This window comes from Semicossyphus pulcher, unplaced genomic scaffold (genome assembly GCF_022749685.1).
Source record: "Semicossyphus pulcher isolate SPU_LCO1_2020_fin unplaced genomic scaffold, fSemPul1.0.p SCAF_1, whole genome shotgun sequence".
Classification (NCBI taxonomy): domain Eukaryota; kingdom Metazoa; phylum Chordata; class Actinopteri; order Labriformes; family Labridae; genus Semicossyphus; species Semicossyphus pulcher.
In genome coordinates, this window is record NW_027211603.1 from 15,802,610 (window position 1) to 15,823,694 (window position 21,085).

General features: G+C 39.8%; 2 protein-coding genes across 8 annotated transcripts in view; both read right to left on the reverse strand.

Moving 5' to 3' along the window:
- Nucleotides 1–692: 692 nt before the first annotated feature.
- sinhcafl (SIN3-HDAC complex associated factor, like) lies at nucleotides 693–4,380 on the reverse strand. Of its 2 annotated transcripts, none has more exons than XM_069660544.1 (6): nucleotides 4,356–4,380; nucleotides 3,095–3,245; nucleotides 2,842–2,941; nucleotides 2,642–2,756; nucleotides 1,290–1,440; nucleotides 693–1,166 (listed from the first exon to the last, which is right to left on the reverse strand). In XM_069660544.1, the coding sequence occupies exons 2-6, from the start codon at nucleotides 3,220–3,222 to the stop codon at nucleotides 983–985; spliced, it is 678 nt and encodes a 225-aa protein (XP_069516645.1). In that variant the 5' UTR covers nucleotides 3,223–3,245; nucleotides 4,356–4,380; the 3' UTR covers nucleotides 693–982. The 2 variants fall into 2 exon arrangements, with proteins under 2 accessions (XP_069516645.1, XP_069516636.1); XM_069660535.1 differs by having other exon boundaries at nucleotides 1,290–1,443.
- Nucleotides 4,381–5,020: 640 nt separating this feature from the next.
- The window catches only part of dennd5a (DENN/MADD domain containing 5A), a 34,467-nt gene continuing 18,402 nt past the window's right edge, over nucleotides 5,021–21,085 (reverse strand). For 2 of the 6 annotated variants that reach the window (XM_069686416.1, XM_069686247.1), the window contains 18 exons: nucleotides 20,538–20,846; nucleotides 18,476–18,691; nucleotides 18,144–18,378; nucleotides 16,469–16,619; nucleotides 16,249–16,342; nucleotides 15,112–15,243; nucleotides 14,778–14,930; nucleotides 14,577–14,664; nucleotides 14,392–14,479; nucleotides 10,722–10,850; nucleotides 10,279–10,400; nucleotides 10,038–10,183; nucleotides 9,301–9,419; nucleotides 9,032–9,213; nucleotides 8,663–8,745; nucleotides 7,595–7,718; nucleotides 7,303–7,471; nucleotides 5,021–6,738 (listed from right to left, as the gene is read on the reverse strand). In XM_069686416.1, the coding sequence (XP_069542517.1) occupies nucleotides 6,555–6,738; nucleotides 7,303–7,471; nucleotides 7,595–7,718; nucleotides 8,663–8,745; nucleotides 9,032–9,213; nucleotides 9,301–9,419; nucleotides 10,038–10,183; nucleotides 10,279–10,400; nucleotides 10,722–10,850; nucleotides 14,392–14,479; nucleotides 14,577–14,664; nucleotides 14,778–14,930; nucleotides 15,112–15,243; nucleotides 16,249–16,342; nucleotides 16,469–16,619; nucleotides 18,144–18,378; nucleotides 18,476–18,691; nucleotides 20,538–20,846 (2,724 nt within the window). In that variant the 3' untranslated portion in view covers nucleotides 5,021–6,554. Of the gene's footprint in view, nucleotides 6,739–7,302; nucleotides 7,472–7,594; nucleotides 7,719–8,662; nucleotides 8,746–9,031; nucleotides 9,214–9,300; nucleotides 9,420–10,037; nucleotides 10,184–10,278; nucleotides 10,401–10,721; nucleotides 10,851–14,391; nucleotides 14,504–14,576; nucleotides 14,665–14,777; nucleotides 14,931–15,111; nucleotides 15,244–15,922; nucleotides 16,028–16,248; nucleotides 16,343–16,468; nucleotides 16,620–17,469; nucleotides 17,473–17,635; nucleotides 17,726–18,143; nucleotides 18,379–18,475; nucleotides 18,692–20,537; nucleotides 20,847–21,085 lie in introns of all 6 variants that reach the window. The other 4 variants (XM_069686332.1, XM_069686159.1, XM_069686579.1 and 1 more) reach the window with 3 other exon arrangements.

A 21,085-nucleotide genomic window follows, 5' to 3' on the forward strand; every position in this document is an offset into this window, starting at 1 on the left:
ATTAAAAAAAGATGTGAAAGTATGCTAAAAATTTAACTGGCAGAGCATGAAAGTGAATGTTTCAGCACCTTTCAAACAGGCAGAAACATTTTTCTACAGAAGTAGTGGTTTGCCATTCTGTACGTTAAAAAGGTTTGGATGTACCAAAAGCCAAAACATTGTGTATGTACAAAAACTCATTTTAAAAACATGTGCTTTACATCATGCATTGTCATATGATTGGAGGCTGTACAAAAGAAATAAATAAATCACTTTTGCCATTACAAAAAGCAGGAATGTACTGCATGCATGGAGTGTTTCAAACCGTAGGCATGCTTAAGCTGTGAAAATGTCAGAGAGATTATGCGTTCTTATCTACACACACACAATAAAAGCTCATTGAGTTCGTGGAAAACTGTTGTAGTAATGATCCCTGGTGTAACCAAAAGCCATTTGTGTTTTTATGTTCCAAAAAAAACAAACAAACAAAAACAATCCTACAGACTCAAAGCATTTGCACATGTGGAGCAAACAGATAACACATAGCATTTCAGTGACATGTTGGAAGAAGTCCTCCAGCACTCACACAAACATACACACAAAAAGCTGGTGTTAGAAATAGCTGGTGTCTTTCATATGGACACTTACAATTAGACAAATTATAAAAAAAGAAGTCCTGATATGTATAAAAAGGTGACAAAATATTTACAAAACATTGATCACTTATTACAAAACGTAAAAAATTAGAAATCAGAAAAGGTCAACAAAATACATCATCCTATAAATAACGCTAATGCCCGTAGTTTTTTTTTCTTTTTGCTTTATATAAAAAAAGAAATTCAACTCAAAAAATTTATAAAATACCCATAATAAAAGGAATTTTAAATAGCAAAAAAATATCTAACTGGTATAATTGGGGGATTGTAAATGGGGAGGTCTGCCACTGGAGACAAATCCAGGTGGATGCCATGGATAACCCTACAGGGAGATTTTACAAAAGCATTCACCAGGTTTCTTTTATGTCTTCTTGGAGCTGCGGAGGAAGTGGGTCTGGAAGGTGTGCGGCCACTTGTGTGGACGCCAGTGTCTTCTGTTTTTTGGAACTGCAGCAGGGCTTGAAGAGTCGAGGATCAATAATCACCTCTCCAAAGCGCCCCTTATAGACAATCCCACAGCACACCTTCTGCCTAATGACGGGAAAATAAACACATTTAAAACTACCCTTTGAGTCCTCCATCATACAGCATTGAAAGACACCAAACAACTTAATAATAATTTTGTGTTATACGTTCAATGAGAGCAGAAGTTACCTTTTCCAGTACGATCGGTCCAGGAAAGAGAAGATTGAGGGAGTCGTGCGTCTTTGTTTTGACTCGATGTCTGAACCGTCATCCGACTGGTTGCTGTAACTTGGGGACTGAGAAGGAGACACACTGGAGGTCGTACTGTGGGCGTCTGAGTCTGCTTGGAAAACCAAACAAACAATTAAATGCTTTCATCAGATTGACAGCATAGAAATATTACAACTATGATTTATTTAAGTAGAAATGACAATGATGATATAATGAATGATAATATTTTGCTATCTTTAAATAAATCCAAATCAGAATGACAGCCCATAAACAAACAGCTGAGATTCAAACCAGAGGCCCCCCACTACAAAGAAAGTTAAACCTTCCCATAAAGTCAATTCAGTGTTTCCTAAACTAGCAATGAAAGCATTATTGTAAGAGAGGATGTGTTTGCAGTGTGTGACCAATAACAAACAAGAAAAATTCTACTGGCAGTGAAGCTACATATTTTACAACCAAAGTGCAAAATACAGTTTATTACACAATTATAAAATAGTTAAACACATAACCATGGCCAAAAAAAACATGGCTGCCAAAGGACAGCTGGTAAACATCACACTGTTGAATTAAATTAGTGGCATATCTTATAAGCACGACACTTTCAAGACCTCAAGTAGTTCAGTCTCTGTTAAAACATAATATCAATAGGCAGAATGGCTTTTCTGAATTACTATTTTAATGAGATATTCAAAGTGTTTTGCTGGTCTCTGAACCATCTTGCTCTTCTCCCCTCTCATACGCACCAAGCTCCAGGATAAAAAGAATTGATTGTTGAGTAGGTGATGCTTTTACATAAATTGGCCTCCGATCTGAACCATTTATCATACCTTAGTATGGAGCATAGTATACCATGCTGTTTAACCTCATTAAGAAGTGAACCACAATCGTAGCCCTGACAACCCAGAGTTAAACTAAAGTTACAGTCATCTGCTGCATGTAATTGTTTTTAAAAATGTCCTGCCATTTTATTGACCAAAGTAATTTTCTGGCACTCCATTCAACATCATACTATTACAAAGGGAATAAGAAAATAATAAATTGATCACTAAGAGAGGTTGGACACAGTTGATTTGATACATTTTCTTTTATAAAAAATATAAACACTTTATAAATCATTTGTTTAAACCTTAATGTAAACCTCAAAACACTGCAGTTACATAATGTCTGCTCTCCCACAAGATGCTGCTATATATTCATTTTTAACCAGTCCAGTTTAAAAGCCCTTTTTGTCTGACAATTTCTAATCATGTGTGTAATACTCAACAAATCAACATATGCTATGTTACTAGTAGTGAATATTTTTGTCTTACTTTGTCTCTTTAACTTGTGAAGCTTCTTTAGTTTGCTTTTCTTCTTCCCGTCGCTGTTCTTGATCTTTTTGGGTTTTGTCATCTTGAAGCCCGGTCCAGCTCTGGCATCAACCACCTGGGTCAAATCAGGTGCAACACCAAGTCAGTTTGAAGTTATAACAGGACAACTAGACTCACTGTTGTAAGCAGACATCACTTACATGGTTCCAGTTTTTCTTGGAGCCATTTGGTAGCTTCTTCCACCTCTTCACCAGTAACACACAGGCATTGCAAATGTCTCCAACACGATCTTCTGACAACCTAAAAAATGAATACAACACACATACACAACACATTGTTAAATTGTAGCACCCTGATGCATTAATTAAATTTATTTTTTTCGTGCAGACAAGCAATTAATAAGCAGATTAACGTGATATGAATGCACAAGATGAATGAATGAGCTCTCTTTACCCAAAACACAGCCTGAATGTCTCTTCATATCGACTGCTGTCTGTGAAACGTGAACTGGAGGACTTGGTCTTGCAGATGCAACATCCGTCGTTACTCCGGTAGATCTTTGACTTGTGAAAGCCAAACATAGTCTATTTGTTGTGAAAAAAATCTGTAAAGAGAAAACAAAGATCGGTAATCGTCCCAGTCCCCGTAATAAGCACTGGAGATGTCTGCAGACAGTTGGGCTTTCTACTACTAAAAGGGGGCGGTCCCTGCACGCACACACATACAGACAGAAGCAAGCCTCTCTTAGACCTGAATTTAAAATGTATCCTGTATTAACGCTCACTTTTAAAAGTCACAATGCATTTCAGTTAAAGTGCACACAAATTAATAGGCAAAACAAACTTTTACAAAAGCGGCAAAACCCAATTTCTTATGAGTTTAAGCCAATTCGCGGGAACACGCAAAACACCAAAAAAAGACAACATTAGTTTGCTAACCTGATATTAGTGATTATGTTGTTAAAGACGCAAACGACCAGGACAATATACGTTACATTAGATGAAGTAGCAACTGATCCAGGCTCCCAAACTTCCAAACACTCGGCACGGTTTACGTGAGGTGAACCACATAAACCTTACACCGACAACACGGCGTTTTACTATAGTTAAATTACTTCTAATGTTACTTTTCTTAACACTGGTGAATACACTTCAAACTTTAAGAATTTGTCAGCACAATGATGACAGAAAATATTGTATCTGCGACCCTGTTGAGTAGTGGATTTGTTTACAGGGAGAAGTCGAAACAAAAAGCGGGCAGCAGCTCTTTTTGAAGTGAAGAAACAAAAAGCTACCGGGCTATTCGTTGAATTATGTGTAACACGACTGACTTGGTTATACAACACACTATTACCAACTTGCTGCAGTTCATGTACGTTCTCGTTTTTTAAATAAAATACAGAAAGTTGCAATGAACACATCCTTCCCTTTAAATTCAAACTTTTGCCCGCTAGAGCGCCAAATATGGTTCATTGTTGTTAGCTGTTAGCATGCTAGCTAACCGACTCTGCTACCATTACCACGCCACGCTCTCGTTCACTTCCACGTTATCCCATTGTCGGGTCGGTTAGTCTTTGTACATCTAGCTCGCAACAACTGCAAACAACACGTCAGGTAACGACTATAACACACTACGACCGGTCTCTCTAGACAAAACAAATACGTTCAATTTCACAAGTGTTAAATCTGTAAAAGAGTAAAAAGAGCGCACTTACTGAACAAAAACTTTGAATCTTCGCCGTATTCCTTTCACGCAGTGCGCATGCTCTTACTACTAATGCATACAGCTGTCCATTAGAATATGATTAGCATAAAAAGCAGGAATGAAAGAACCGTGCGTAGAATGACCATATAAGGAGTGCAGCAGTTGAGTTTGAACCTGGATTCAACCAATCGTTGGTTTCCTTGCGCCCTCCTCCGAAGAAATGAATGATGGGAGGCGTAGTGAACGAGCGGGAAAGCGGTGTGCCGTCACTTTTAACGGCCTTCTTTTTAAACTCAAAATCCCATGAACCCCCTGGAACGAGGCTTTAAAGAAAAACAGCCATTTGACATGGCGCGAACGGGTTTGTTGACATTTTCTCAGCTGAGGAAGCACATTCAGCAGAGCAAAAAAAACATTTCAAAGCAGCAGCTTGTTAACGGTAGTACATTAAGATCAGTGCTGTATTACTTTAAAACTATTTATTTGACACAAAAGTGATTTGATTTCAAATTCTGTTGGATTTGTTTTTTATATCCTGGGATATTTTGCTTCAAAGACATACAACATAAAGTGAATGTGGGTCAAAACCCAGTTAAGATTAAAGTTAGGGCTTTGAATAACAAATACTTTAATTATCCATCAATCTGCATATTATTATCATCATTTAATGAACAATTGAAGTAATAAAAACAGTTTCCCAAAGTCCATGATCAAAATTGCTTGTTTTGTCATGCCAACAATCCTGAAGCCAACATATTCAGCTCACTAAAAATAAATACCATTAAATATTCACATTTAGGAAGTTAATGCAGTGAATTTCTGAGATGAACTAGATTTTCTAAGCTGAGAAAGCCTTTTCAGCCGATAATAGAAATCTATGAATGTATGACTGGTTATCTATTAAAACAATAAAAATACATTTACGCATTACAGATGCTTTATTCTTAATATATTTTTACACTGTACACTGTTGCTCACTTAGTAAACACTACATTACACAGCTATGTCAATAAATGTACAACAGTATTGGAAAAACAAAAATATATATCTCCCAAGATGCTCATGTGTGGGTCGTACACAGACGAGTACAACACAGTCATTCCAGACGTTGTTGGCACAGAAAAGAAGTCCTTCACATATCAGATCTCTTGTTCTGCACAGTAAAGTCCAATGTATGTAACAGGGTAGGGCCTGTAAATACCCAAGACACCCCGGTATGGAGTTTGTAGAGGGTTGAATTTCCTTGTGGATATTGCATAGCAAGAAACCATGATGACAAAATCAGGATAAGGGAATGAGCTGTCCATTTTGCTCCTCACATGGGAAAAAGGAGATGATCCTTCACAAGGAGTCAACACAGACCGTCTTTGTTCAGAGAAGAGGGCAGATGTAGTGTAAGGGCCGGGATGGTGGTCGGAGGAAATGGTTGGTCGGAGGTATTTACATGAAGGCTGTCAATTTGATCCACTTTGCACAGAAAGCTGGGTCAAGCATCTTTTGAAGGACTTGGGGTTTTCTCCTTTATCCAACCGGATACAGGCTTAAGCCACACAGTCTTATTATCATGCAAGAAGGATCATTTTTAGGTATTCTCGTAAAAGACCTGCATACTAGTACATTTCTTAGGGAAAGGTTAAATTGTAACAGCCTTTTTATTCCCATGTAGGTGAGTCATCTTTCACACTACAAACCCCCTGTCATACACATACTTATAAAGCATACTCCTGCATTATTTGCTTCAAGCTCTGCGTAATGACATTGGAATCTGAGTTGACAACAGAGCAAGCAACTTGACTGATTTAACAAAATAATACTGTTTTTCTCTGAAAATATATTAACAGTTTTGATCCTCACTTTCCCTTAAATATAGCCATTGTCAGCAGTTCACCATAACAATGAAAATATTTAGCTTTCAATAAAACATTATAGCACGAGTAGGTCATCGTCAATAATGTGAAAATCATGGTTCATAATAGAAAACATATTTTTAACATCTAATGGCAACATCATTGAGGATAAAAATAACAACATATCTTGAAAGGCTCATTGCACTTAATATATATATGGCAAATGTAACAGTAGCTTTAATATAAGCCAGAAAATGTCCTTTGTTCAAGTGGGTTCCTGCATATAAAAGGTTCAGTTATTGTCTTTAGTGGTCCCCAGTCATCTTCGTGGTCAGGTGCAACCGGTGGGAACTCGGGTCGGTTTAGATACCGACACCTTTGACAAGCGAAGCCTCCAGGGTGATGTTGAACTCCTGCAGAGTCTGTAGTACTCTGATCAGAGAGTTTACCAATGAGCGGTCCTTAATCAGTGCGGTGTCCTCGTACATCTGCGTGGTGATTGGACAGTCTGCGAGCAGAGCGATCCAGTGATGCAGCAAATGGTCCCTGAGAGAAGAAGACACAGACGCACTGTCACAAATGTCTGCATGTAGCAATTTTCCAATCAAAAAATATTTTTTGTACAAAGGAGTGATAAATAGAGGAGGAAGAACTGACAGAAACCAATAAAATATCTGTTACTTGAAGAATCCTCAAGGGAAGGATCATTTTCTCTTGTCTTATAACAGGTCAGGATGAAGGGTCAGAAATGGGGCAGTGCACCCAGGACTGTGAGGGATTTGGTGTCTTTACCAAGGACCGTTCAGCAGAAAGGATTGATTTGTATCCTGTGGGCTTGATTTAGCCTAGTGCGTTAATGGGTGATGACATAGACACAGACACCACGCATGCAGCCCTAGCTAAGGCCTTCTAAAAAAATGTAAATAAACTAAAGGTCCAGGAGATACCATATGAAGATCTAGACTCTTCACTAAAGGAACAGGGTCTATAGTCACCACTTCCACCTAACTCAAACAAGCTTAGGAGAGGAACGTCTCAAGTTTCATTGCATTCAACCTGAAGATTGAACTCTGAATGTGTCTTAGTTGTTAGTGAGTGCTGCAAGCCCACCTTGCACCCAGACAGACGAGCATCTGGAACTTTCCGTCCTTGCCAATGTTTCTTGACGTGTTGTTGATGGCGCGCATGAAGCGGCAGAAGTGGCGCACTCTGGTTTGCCAGTTTTCATCGGGAGTCACCTCCCGCTGCTCCGCACTTTCAAAGTACACTTGTGACTTTTCTGTGGAAGCAAAAAATAATATAAATATATATATAAATATATAATTAAATATTGTTGCAAAAAACATATTTTTGCATTTTTTAAATATAAAACATGTCACTATAAGAATCAATCAGTCTTTACCCAAGAAGTCCCAGATGAAGACATTCTTAAAGAGTCTGGGTGATTTGAAACCGTGCTGGAAAACTTGCTCCAGAGCCCAGACGAGGCCATACTCCCCACAGAGGAGAAGGGTCAGGCTGCCTCTCTGTGAACAGCAAAAACAGAATTAATGTAGTTAGTTTGATGTTTCCTCACCAATAACCATTAAACACACAACAGCTTTTCAGATCCAGTTATCCTCTTAAAATAAAAACTTTATTCCTAATATCTTGCAGAAAAAGAGCGCTAAATTACAAATCTGTGCAGGATAAACTGGACTCAGTTGTCTCTCAGAGGACATATTTATTAAGTAATAAATCATTATAATAATAGATAACTGCTTTTCAATTTGTAATGAATTCTGCAAGAACTAAACTGAGAATTGTGTTACCTGATGAGCTCATAAAAAAATATTTTGTAGCTGTCATATCAGCATGAGAGTACAAGCATGTAGGCCTGTCATCATGGGTGTATGATTTAATTACTGTACATAACATAAAAAACACACATTTATGTCATACAAGATTTGGCAGTAAATATATATTTGCATTGTGATTGGCCCAAGACAACATAATATAATGGTCATTTTGGACAATTTGTATTCTGAGCAGCCTCCCTACATTGTTCTGTCAGCACTGTAAAGAGGTGGAGAAGAGGTGAGGGGATTTCCCAGTTAAAATCCTTTGTAATTTGACTACACAGGGAAAGACTCTTAAAACCTCTAATCAAGAGTTTAGTTACAATACACCACTTCATCCCCCCCGTACCCCTCAAAACGTAATAATTATAAGTGTTTGTTTTATATCAGTGCTTCAAGAACAGAAAAAATAACAGGCTTCATTCTGGGCCAGAAGAAATGATCAAGAATAACGTCCATTTCTGAAAACCAGAAAGAATGACTCTGTCATATGTTTAAACAATGTGAATCTCCCCACACAGCCCACAGTTTCTGAGGGGCTTTGGGACCACCAGAGCAGAAAGCGGCTTTTCTTCATTTGTGATGAATAATAGAACTACATGTTGGGGCCTGTCTAGACTGCCGTCTCTCACCTCCTTCTCCGGTTTGTGGAAGTGCTTCACAATCCCGTTGATGGCCTCTCCGACTCCCTCCTGGATCTGACCTGTGTTTAACTCTGCAGGAGGAGACAACGGCAAACAAAGATGCTGTAAGATAATATGAACAGACACAGAGAGGAAACCCCCCTATTCATGTTTTATCTATTTGCTGTTGTGCTTTCTCATTCATGCATTTGAATATTTAGCAGTGTAGGTTGAAAGAACATAAAGGATTTGGGGAATGGAGACACTGTTGTCCAAAGGAAGGTTTGTCCTTCGCTACAATATAACAAAATGTCTACATGCCACTATGGTTGAGGATTTTGTACTGATGACTTATTGTTATGCACTTGAGTGACTTACTTGGTTTGCTGTTTGGCGAGATGGTAACAAATCTCCTCATCATCCCGGGCGACTGCTGCATCGGAGGCGTGCGGCACATCCTTTCATCGTTCTCCGTGCTCGGGGTCATCAGCTCTCCCACCAGGATCCTCTCCAGACTGCCGTCATCCACCCCCTTCCCCAACCACCGGCCACACGGAAACCTGCACAGAAAACATATCATTGTTTGTGAACCATGCGGTCAAAACAAAATTAAAGTGGTTAAGATGGCTCTCAATAGAAACACTCACTTGTAAGTGTGTCCTGTGATTTCATTGCGGACCATAACAGACTCCACCAGCCACTTCGCGTAGAGCCCCGAATTATCGTGACCCATCTGCACTGTGGTCAGCTTCCCCAGATTCTGGCACTGAGAAGAATGGTGATGTCAGACCAAAAATACATTCCAGTTTATTACAATTTGGTCATATTTTCATGGTTTTCTCCAACAGGCGATGAAACACAAGGCGTTGAAAAATTGGCTGTATAAATGACGGTCTGATCTTTAGCCACTGGTATTTCTTGTCCGGTTTAATGTCAGTACAGTACAGTTCCCTATTTCTTCCAGACTGCAGCTGGCCTCATCAACAAGGACTCTTAAACATGTAACAAAAATACTCTGCACTTGACCTGATGTTATTTTTGGATTTTTATCTTTGTACTTTATGCCCTGGAGATTTGCACAATCCTCTGTAGATATTTTGCTCATTTTTTCCTCTCTGTTTTAAACACTAGTATGATTCTTGACCTTCATGTATGCGTTGTTTTCTTTTTCCTATCCCTTACTATGTTCATTTTTATGCAGCAAAATACCAAGGCAGATTGCTTGTATGTGAGAACCTACTTGCTCACAGATTCAGATTGCTAGAAAGTACCTTTGGTGAACACAAAGTTATCATAACCAACAAAAATGATGACTAAAACTACAAAATTAAGATCTGAATTAAAATCAGTTGGAGAATTCCTTTGTCAGAGAATTAACACCAACCTCAAAAGTGATCTCCAGAGTGTTTCTGGGGACCTGCAGGACTCCTGTCTCTGCCAGCTCACCAGAAACACAAACCCAAGGGTTAGCTGTGAACATGGAGCCTCCCAGCTTCTTACTGGAAACCACCACCACATGGTAGGGGATCACTGGGAGACAAGACAGGAGAGAAATGTAATGAATAAAATCACCTTAAAAACTGATGGCTTACTGACAGCGCAGTTTGGCATGAAAAAGCACTCACTGATGGTTGTAAAGACGTTGGTGAAACAAAAGTAGTCGACTGCATTAAAGGACAGGAGGTGGTAGAGAAACTGTTCCTTCTCGTCGTCACAGCGGAGGAAAGCGTAGCGCTTGTACAGTTTTCTATAAAAAAGAAAAGGATTGTTTGAGACGGTAAGGTCACAAAGGCAGACAGACACCCCCCTGACCCAGTTCAACATTCAGATATAAATTATGAAGAAGGTCTTGAATTATTCATTCAGCGGTGGACTAAAGTATGATGCTTTGCAATTTCAACAGAGTTGATGTATTATAAATGGGTATATCACACGTCACCTTAATTTCATATGAGACAGACATTCCTCCACAAACACAGAATGAAGGTCAGGGTGAGGAAGGAAAAACTCAGTGATCTTTAAGACTCACTAATACTGAAACTGTAACTGACAGCAGAGTTGGACTCACTTTGTAAGCTCATGGTCTGAAAGCAGCTGCTTCAGGTGTCTGGACAGCAGCTTCTTCTCCATAGAAAGACGGACCCAGGCTCTGGCTTTGCCCACATCTGTCTTGATCTCACTGATGTTCTGAATGTGTCTGAAAATGAAATGACAGATCAAGATAGAGCTCAGTAGAGGTTTTGAGATCATACACAAACAGACATTTTGTGAAATTAAAGGATTCTACCTAGACCCTTGCAAAATCTAGGTGCATTAGAGTGCATTAGAGTCCTAGAGTGCATGAAATCCAATAAACAAGCAAACACAGAAATAAAAATAGGTAAGAGTAATGGGAAAATAAATTCAAACGAGTAGCTACAAGTAACGGATAAACTGTTGATACGGTTAGCTAAACGTAAAATGGTTAAAATGTGAGCTTAAACGTACTGAATAAACAACTGAACAGTTAGAAATAAGTCATGAACAAACAGTAAGCAAACAATAGATAAAAAGCAGATAAACAGTGAAAATAGTAAGGTTAAAGTACACACTTGAAACAGTAAGCTAAAAGTGATGAAAAAATGGTTTCAATAGTTAGCTAAAAGTAATGGGTACACCAAAAAAAAAATAAAAAAAATAAAGTTAGCTAATGAACAGTTTAAACAGTAAGCTAAAATTTAAAAAATAAACTGGTTGAAACATTTTAAAAGTAACGGATAAATGGTTGAAATAATTGGCTTAAGGTAGCGGATAAACGGTTGAAACTGTTAGCTATATGCAATAATTAAATGGTTGAATCAGTTAGCTAAAATGAATAGATAAACAGTTGAAATACTTATCTCAAAAAAGCGGATTTACGGTTGAAAAGTTTAGCTTAAAGTACCGGATACACAATTTATAAACGTTAGCTAACAAACGGTTGAAAATGTTAGCTCAAAGTACCAGATACACAATTTATAAACGTTAGCTAACAAACGGTTGAAAAGGTTAGCTTTAAGTACCAGATACACAATGTATAAACGTTAGCTAATAAACGGTTGAAATGGTTAGCTTAAAGTACCAGATACACAATTTATAAACGTTAGCTAATAAACGGTCTAAAAGATTAGGTTAAATTCACTGGCCAAACCATCTTTATATTGCCACTTCACTTACGTACGAAAACTGGAACAGTATCCACTTCAGTAGTGTTTTACATTTAGAGCATGATAAGTGGGATTTCATGAGGGATACATGAATTAATCTGACAGGGCTGTGGGGGTAGCCCAGACCAAAAAGGTTTGGAACCACTGACACACAGCATGAATGACTGATTTTAGTTATGTAGATCAGTTCTTTCATTTAGTCTCTTAGTGGAGCCACTATGGTGATATGAATACATTTGTACTTTGTAATACAGAAATGTGCTGTCTAAACAGGTTAGGGCTGCTATTAACAAGTATTTTCATTATCAATTGATCTGTGGATTTTTTTTGATAAATTGATAACTTCTATCGATTTCTAAGTGACATGTAAAATAGCACCATCAAAACTAAACAAAAAGATCCAATCCAATTTAAAATTATATAAAATAAAAAAGCAGCGAACCCTCATATTTGCAATTGTGATTAGATATTTGGTATCTTTCAATGATGAATGACAGATATGTATATGATTATTAAAATGTTCAATATGAAATCGTGTCAGTCCTAAAAACCTTGTTCAAAAGCTCAGACTAGTAGATATATTATGTATCATAATAAGTCTGTCTTCCCCACCCTGAGTCAGCCTCATGGCCACAGAAGCAGCTCAGTCTGGCTCTGTAGAGGCATTTTCAAACACAGACTCGGTCCCATGTCATCGCTCGGAGCCACTATCATGCCTGCGACGTCCAGACACATTCCCTTCCACTCCACCTGTGCCAGAAGCTCGGCTGCTAAGAGCTCCTCGTGTCTCATCCTCCACCTTCCATCCCCCTCCCTGTCTCCACCCTCCACAAGTAACCCAGTTTTCTCCCCTCGTTATCCCCATGGCAACAGACGAAAACATCTACTGTATGCACTGTGATTGTGGGCTCTTACATAGTAAACACAGGTTGACACAGATGTGAGGTATTGCTATCATCATCTCTATCAAAGTTAATAATGTGAGGAATCTTGGTAAAACATTTTATGCTTGTTAAGAGAATATCATCAATTATTAATTATTAGTATTACAGAGGCTGAGGGTTGCCTCGGTGTCACATGTGTTTACATGAGTGTGGAGGAGGGTCGATCTATGAGTATGAGTTGCGCCTCGAGCTGACCCCTCCCCTCTTCTCAGTCAGACTGGCGGGGGGTCTGGTAATTAGGCTGGAAGTAACGTGCTGTTACACAGACTCACTGTGCGCCTCCTTCTCACAACACAAGCATGGATTACATGACGACGTTGACGGCTGCCATAAAACACACTAACACACACCGGAGTAATAGTGTGCAGGTATGCTGCAGAAGCTCCTGGGGTCACTGAAAGGCTCAGTGTTTTTTTGAATCCATATAGAGTAGAGTCAAAGAACTTGAGACAAATGGGGCACCAGGTTGGCCTAAGGGTCTCAGATGGTGGTCATTTTAATTGTAGCCTCACCAGATCACGTCTGACCGGGTATTTGTGCTGCATGTCTCTTTCCTCTGATTTACAGTCACTTAAGTTACTGTCTACTATGTAGTAAGGGCAAAAAGGGCCCAATAACTACTTTAAATATGGGACTGATGGGCCTTTTCTATGAGGGCACCACGAGTACAGATTCAATCTCAGACTTTCTGTCAATATCTACTTCTAAGTTGATCTAGAAAATGTATCTTTTTGTAAAAATGTGTTCTTATTGTATTTGAGTCTAGCAAAAATGTTTATGTTAGTATGGTTGTGTGCATATGTAAATCTCTGTTTGCATATTTATGTAGGATATTTACATGGGAATATATGTGCAGAAAAATGTATTTGGTATTTAACCTTTTTCTTGGTTCTTATTATTTCGTCCTCATTTCTTTACGATTGCTCTTGTGACAGTTAATTTGGATAAGTGCTTTATAAACAGCATTATTAAAATATGATCATAGAATTTTGATCTTATACTACATGTATGTTTCACAGCAAACATTTTTAGTGATGTGACTGGTTTCTGAAGATATGTTCTATGATCATTTGAAGACTCAAAACCTACATAAAATCTTACACAGAAAAAAAAGTGCCACTTTCATTTATAAACTGTGAACCATCATATACAGTATATCTAAGAATACAGTGAAAGCTACGAAGATGCCTGAAACATTCGACATTTGTCTGAAACATTTGATCTCAAAATTGCTTTAGTCACAGAACCAAAACAGAGTAACATTAGGCCACAAAACACCAATTTAATTTAATGCTGTTTGTTGTTGATTTCCTTGTTTGTGAATTTGGAGACACCACTGTGAGATGCAACCAATAATAGTCAGTTTCATACATGATATATCTTATGATTTGAATGATTGCTGATTTTGACCCTCTGAAAATCCTTAAAGAATCCTGTGTGGATCCATAAACCCCACTTAATATCTATGCTTTATACAACTCCATGCAGGTATTATTTGACAGTCCACCACAAGGGGGCAGTCTAAGTCTGACTTTACTTACTGTCCAATACTGACCAACTGCTTATCTATCCCTCTAAGGAGCTCACATCTACATAACCTCCTCCTCACCTCATGTCCTGGATCAGAGAGACTTTCAGAGGGGCCATGGCCAATCCACCACCATCAGATTTGCGTCTCTCAGTGTCATGAATGAATCCTTGTAGGGAAGAAAAACAGGACACTAGTGAACTTTTTACAGTAACTGCAACACGAGTTGCTAATTTGTTAATGAGGTGAACTGATTCAGTATTTACCTGGAGGTCCCAAACTGCCTGGAGTTGCATTTTTCTTCTCTTTGCTCTCCTGATAGTGCAGCAGGTGGGACCACAAGGCAGATTTACCCTGAAAGAGAAAACATACAGACGGTTTATCGTTTTCTCTGAGAGCACTGTATGTCCACCAGCTGTGGGGGTTCAATCATGACATGTAATGGAATGAATCCTGTTTTTCCTGACCTGTTTAACCTGCAGCCCGTGGCTCCAGATCCTTTCTAGCAGGTCACATAGACTCGCAATCAGTGTGTTCTCCTCAACACCGGTGATGCTGACCTCTCCATGACCCAGCTCCACGGCCTCCCGACCCATTTTCTCCACCAGCATACGCTTAGTCTGCAGAGGAACAAACAGAAATACACACACATACATACTGATGTTACTAAAGTTCTGGTGACAGAGCAATCAAACAAATAACAATGACCCTGCTCTGCCAAGACAGCAGTAACTGACATGATTCTTAACACATGTAAAAACAGAGTAACACTGATCAACCTGATTACAAAGATGCACAAACCTTGTTCCTGCACTCTTTCAGCAATCCTTCAACAAATTTCCAGTTAGTCTGAGCAATGACAGAGGGTGACAGGTTGGACAGTTTGGGCTGTCTGATGGTCGTGCCCAGGTTTCTGGCTTCCTGGATGTACTTCTAATCACAGAGAGGGAGAATTGAGTCAGCAAATAGCTAACAACAAATGGAAACAGAGAAACAGGCTCAGGTCACTTGTAAAGGTTAAAACAGAGGAACAAGGTATAATAACTACCGTTCAATCACAGTTTGTTCTACTGTCCAGACAATGAACTGCTGTACCTTATAACTTTCTGTACTGAACATCATTAAAGGTGCCAGACATCATTCTATACTGTGACTTCAAGACTTAGGCCGTCGTTAGGCCTTCTTTATGAGCAGTGAAACTAATCCAGAAGCAAAACGGAAAACTCTCGCTCTTAAGAACACACTTGATTTAATAAAAGAACAAATGTTAAGAGCTTCAGCTGACATTAATACATCTGTACATCAAAAACTGACCTGATGAAAAATCATCATGCTGACATGATAGTGTGCAGATGTATGCACTGGACATGCACTAGGACTTCATCCAGCTCAGGCCAATGAAACAAATGTTGTTATTGTACAGCAGCTAATTGGTTCAACTGTGCGAACTGGGAATAATGAATAGCACTGTAATGAACTTTATCAAATCAAGCCTATCACAATAAATGATTTCACCCCACAGAGCTGGTGGAGAAGAACGAAGCAGAGGGAGGTTAAGACCACATGGAGGGACAGATCATGTGGTCCCAGTGTCAAGGCTTAAGGCACATACCACGTCCACAGAGACCGACTTTAGACAGGGCTTGAAGGACTGCGAGAGCCAGTAGTAGTCAAGAAACAGCAGGAGCTGCAGCTCCGGAAACAAACACTCTACATGCTGAGAGTGTGCGAGCGTGAGTGCAAGAGAGGCGGAGAAAGAAAAAAGAAAAGTGACGAGAAGTGTGAGGAGGAGGAGGAGGAGGAGGAGAGCAGACAAGATGGTAAGAGCCAGGTAAGATTAAAACAAACAACAGGTCATGCAAAATGAACAAGAAAGCTCAGGCAGTGAATCTGTGTGAAAACGAGCTGAGAGAAGGAAACAGTGCGGTGACCTCTCACCTCTCTCTGGTCATTGTCTAAATAAAGGTGCTCAGCGTGCTGCTTCTGACGATCTCGCCTCCTCCACTGGGCAGGGGCGCTCCTTTTGGTCCACCTGTAACACATAACAGCACAACATTAGTCAGCTTTATAAAGGACATAATAAAAACAGCTTTCAAGTTCAGATTAAACATAGATAGAAGGTTTCTTTTGTTGAATATAAATGATAAGATGTATGTACTTGTTGCTGGTTGGCCCTGTGGAGAGCACGTCAGACTGCAGTCGGGGGAAGAAGCCCTGCTCGTACCGACCCTGACCGATCTTCATGTCCAGCAGGTGGGGGTGCAGCGCTGTGTGATCGATCTTTGCAACTCTCATCTCAATGGCTTTCTCTGCGGAGGAGACGTGGGCGGCAGTGAGATGACAGGACACATTCATCATTTTCATTTTGTTCTTTTTCACAAATCATTGTGCTCTCATTGACAAGGGAGTGACTAAGTGTCCTTGGCAAAAAAACATGTTTTTAGACTTTGGCAAAAGCTAAATATCAACAGTTACAATTAATGAGATCGTCTGGCCATGAATTCTGCACGTTGTCCAAGCATTTACACAAGTAATTAATCATTGAGGACTGGTAAGGAAAGATCAAAGAATCCCAAAACCACCATAAATGTTAAAAGACACAGAGTAATTAAAACTAAATATGTCTCTTTTGGAAAATGACTGACAACAGAAGAAAGAGAACAAGTGAAAATCCTCCCAGACACCCACAGATCCAAAAGAAGTGTCAGAATGAAGGCTCAGAATAGATGTTCTTCTACTTCAGAGTCATCCATGAAAGCAGCTTTAGACAGTGATGTTCTGATGCCTGATTATCGAGCCACCCACACATGGGTGGGTTGACAAAAACATCCTTGATTTTAGAGAAATATAATCAACCTTAAATAGATAAACAGAAAATGTTAGATATATGAAAGATGAAATCTGGAGATCAAATTTGTACAAATACGGCTGACAACTTTTACCTACACCGTCTAAAGCTGTGATTCACAGGGACACAACTGTTCATTATCACCCATTCACCTGCACGCTGAAAGTGATCAGCTCACCACCATAAAGATCATAGAGAGTGCTTTTAATTGTTAATTATTATTTTCCCCAAGCTGTAGAAACTGAGATGTAAGCAATGCATAAAGGATCTCACAGAGGACTCTTGCCGTAAGTAATTTAAAACACATTTACCGTCTCTTAACTGGAAGTGAAAAACACTCTTACAGTGCGTTCTGAGTTAAATAGCTACAGTTACAATGCAGGAAGGCAATCTATCCTCTGTGAGTACCTAACGTAATGCATTGCACACACACTCAGAGAGCTGCCACCCAGGGATGTTTGAGGTAACAAATATTACGAAGGTGAGTGTTGTCGTTCTCGAGCCCAATGACATGAGGTCCAGGAGCGACAAAGTCAGCTTTTGTGTATCGCTTTGTAAGCAGGTTGTCTGCAAAGAAGACAGCAATTACCAGTCAGTTAACTAAAGACACCAAATCTCCAGGTCTGTCAGAGGATCACACCTTCAAATTAAACCACCCTCATTTTGACTTCAAATTAAAGGAGTTTTATGTGACTTCTTTGATTACATTCACAAAACTTTAAATTGCGAATGTTTTGCTGTACACAGGGTGAACATTAAACATTACAGATGCTCATTTTTCAATTCTCAAGTCTTGAATTAGAATGCTGTAGTGAAGCTGTTCATTTTCAAACTAAAACCTGTGTTTCTTTTGGATTGAGGTGTTTATCCCGAGACAGACAAGTCCAGAGAGCTGAGGCATTTTGATACAGTTGAGCGCAACATATAGAGCTTACAAAGTAAACCAAAAATGTTCTGTAACCCTCAAAGGATTTTCAGGACTTACCTGCTTCTTCGATGTTTGTGCATTTCTGGTACATGGAGGTGCGCAGTGTGGGCGTGCGGACGTTCAGCATTCGTATCTTGTCCACACGGGAGTCAAATACCCTCAGCGTGTGCTCCTTCTCCTCATCATCATGACAGAGGATCTTACTATCGATGAAGGAGGCGAACATCTGCGTCTCCAGGAAACGTGACAGGAAGGGCAGGTAGGGCTCTGGCTGGTCTGACAGGAAGGAGGCCTGCACACACACAAAGAGGTGACTGTGATGTCACATACTATTGAACAATCATACCCTTCACTACTACGCTGTAAACACACCATCTAAAGCGCTTTACCTTGTCGAAGTTCTGCATCTGGTCTCGATTGGTGAACCAGGACTCCTTGTCCTGACTCGGCTGGATGACGAACACCTCGTAGTCTGCAAACATCTGGGTGAATCGGTTGGCGAAGACCTCGCGTACCTGGATGTTGACTTGGTGCATCTTAAGCTCCTCCTCATCACACTGAAAGCGTGCGTCCTTATTGCTGCTGGCGTCCTCTCTCACCTCCAGCTGATGGTCATTAACACACGCACAGAAAACAGCAAATAAAGATGGAGAGAAAAAAGGGGAAAAGTGTGTAAGATATAGAAAAGACGCAGAGTGGAGGATATTTTTCTTGTTATTTAATCTGAAGGTTATCACAGGCTGCTGATGAAGCAGAGGGGTTATGGGAAAGGAAGTCAAGGACGACGGTTTGATTTATGACCCAAAGCAAACTGAAACACTGTTTCTTTTTTTAGCATGTCAGTAGGTCGGCTGGACAGATGCCAGCACTAGGGGTGTTAAAATAACCCAGAGCAGGGCTACCACTTGAAGTACGTGGAGCTGTACGGCTGTGACTGTAACAGCAGTGAGTCCAGATAAGACAAATGTTAAGTGAGGACTGACCTCATAGCTGGAAAACTATACACAGACAATGAGCTAATCCCTTCATGGAAAGCTAATGCCGTCCAATAGTACATAAGCTGATTATGCTGCACACTGAGACTCTCTCTAATTAGCTGCTAATTCATCCTTCTATCAGTCTGTAGAGCGAGTGTTTCATCATACTATATCGCTACTGTTTGTACTGGCACTCTGGGCAAATGTAAATGAGACTATGCGAAAGACAGCTACATCTGTTGATGTCAGTGTCTATAAGAGGTTTCTGTCATCAAGGCCGTGAGACATTGATCAGCAGCGTTTCAGAGGCAACCAGAGCTGATGAAGCAAACATCTTCACCACCCTGCTGTGGGCGGCACTACATGAGCTGCCTTTTATGTTAACATGGTGCTCAAAACACAGACAGGACAGCAACAGAAGAATCTCTGCAATATACAATGTCGGTATCAATATATTTACTCCATATATGATGAAGAATATCAAAGCAAAGCTGACAAAACATGTATCGAGTCGGGTGTGTGGCAAAGAAAGGGCGCCCCCTTTTGATTATTGACCCTTACTGCAACTATGACGTTAATAACTATCCATCCATCCATTATCCATACTGCTTATCCTGTTCAGGGTCGTGGGGGGGCTTGAGCCTATCCCTGGGATAACTAGTTAATAACTAGTAAGACAATAATAAAGAGGCATGTGCTTTTTCAGTTTATGTAGTTGATAGTGATAACCGTCCCATCCCGTCGCCTGCCTTTGGGCCACTACATCATTTTACATGATCAATTATGCCTTAATTCATTTTATCTATTTGCACACATATTGTTTAAACAACATGAACTCCATGTAAAGAAATTGTAAGACAAGTGTAAAGCATGAACTCCCCAACACAACAAAAATTAGGCTGACATAATTCAATCCAGCAAAACCTTGTTCTACATGTATGTGAACATATTATTCTGGCTAAAATGCATTTACATTGCATATCAACTGCTCACAGAGAGCTTTTTTAATGCCTTTATTTTTGTACAAAAAGGATAGTGGATAGTGTTGGAAATAGGGGAAGAGAGAATGGGGGACAAAATGCTGTGGGGGGAAGGGGGAGATGAGCCGAGGGCCGCCGCATGAAGGACTGTGTCCTTTGTACATGGGCAGTCGATTTAACCTCGGAGCTAAACCAACGCCCACTGAAAAGATTTAAAACTCACAGCATTACTCAAGATTGACTTCCCGGCACAACCAGGTCAATACTGTTTATTTTTTCTTTCAAGTTATTGAAGAATATTTCTAAATTAGTCGTCACTTCCAAATTTGAATGATCCAAATTATTTTCCTGGTGGCAATAATCTCTTTACATTGGTCTTTTATTCCCGTCTGCATGGTCATAGAAACACTGACTTAACTTAGTGTTGTAGTGAATTTTTTAAATATAATTTTTTACACAATTCTCATTCTACACATCTTTGGATCATTTCTCACCTTCTCCAGACTGACACCTGTCCTCTTGACCAGCGCCTGCAGCCTGGCGATAGTTTCATTCTCCCTCAGCAGGTAGGAGTTGAGGGGCGAGGCCAGGTTGCCATTACGCTTATCAGAGACCATGTCAACGGATCTGAACCGGTACTTGGCCTGGCTGTCGCTGGAGTGAATATTTCCCTCTGGAGACACCCCAAAGGACATGAGCACTTCTGAGATCTCCTGAATGAACTCTAGTTTGTTGGGAAACTGGGGCAACTCCTCTGGCAGCTCAATGAAGTGGTTGTCGATGTCAACAAAACACAAGTTGGCCTGGAAGAAGACAAGGGACGATATCATTAGGTATGAAAGAAGACATACATAAAGAAGTTGTGGCTGATGCACATAAAACAGGTTGAACATTAATATAATCAGGACGACAAGTAATACAAGTCTAACTGCGCTAATGCTAACAAGTTGAACAAGTCCTACTGACCTGAAGACAAAGCACACAAAGCATTTTTATGTCGCTTTAGATGTGACAGTAACTGCCATGGAACTGAATGAGGTGA

Coding starts and splice junctions, on each gene's coding strand:
- sinhcafl (XM_069660535.1), bottom strand. CDS start 3,222: ATGTTTGGCTTTCACAAGTCAAAGATCTACCGGAGTAACGACGGATGT. Junction 2,942..3,094: donor ACATTCAGGCTGTGTTTTGG/GTAAAGAGAGCT, acceptor TTCATTTTTTAG/GTTGTCAGAAGATCGTGTTG. Junction 2,757..2,841: donor CCAAGAAAAACTGGAACCAT/GTAAGTGATGTC, acceptor GATTTGACCCAG/GTGGTTGATGCCAGAGCTGG.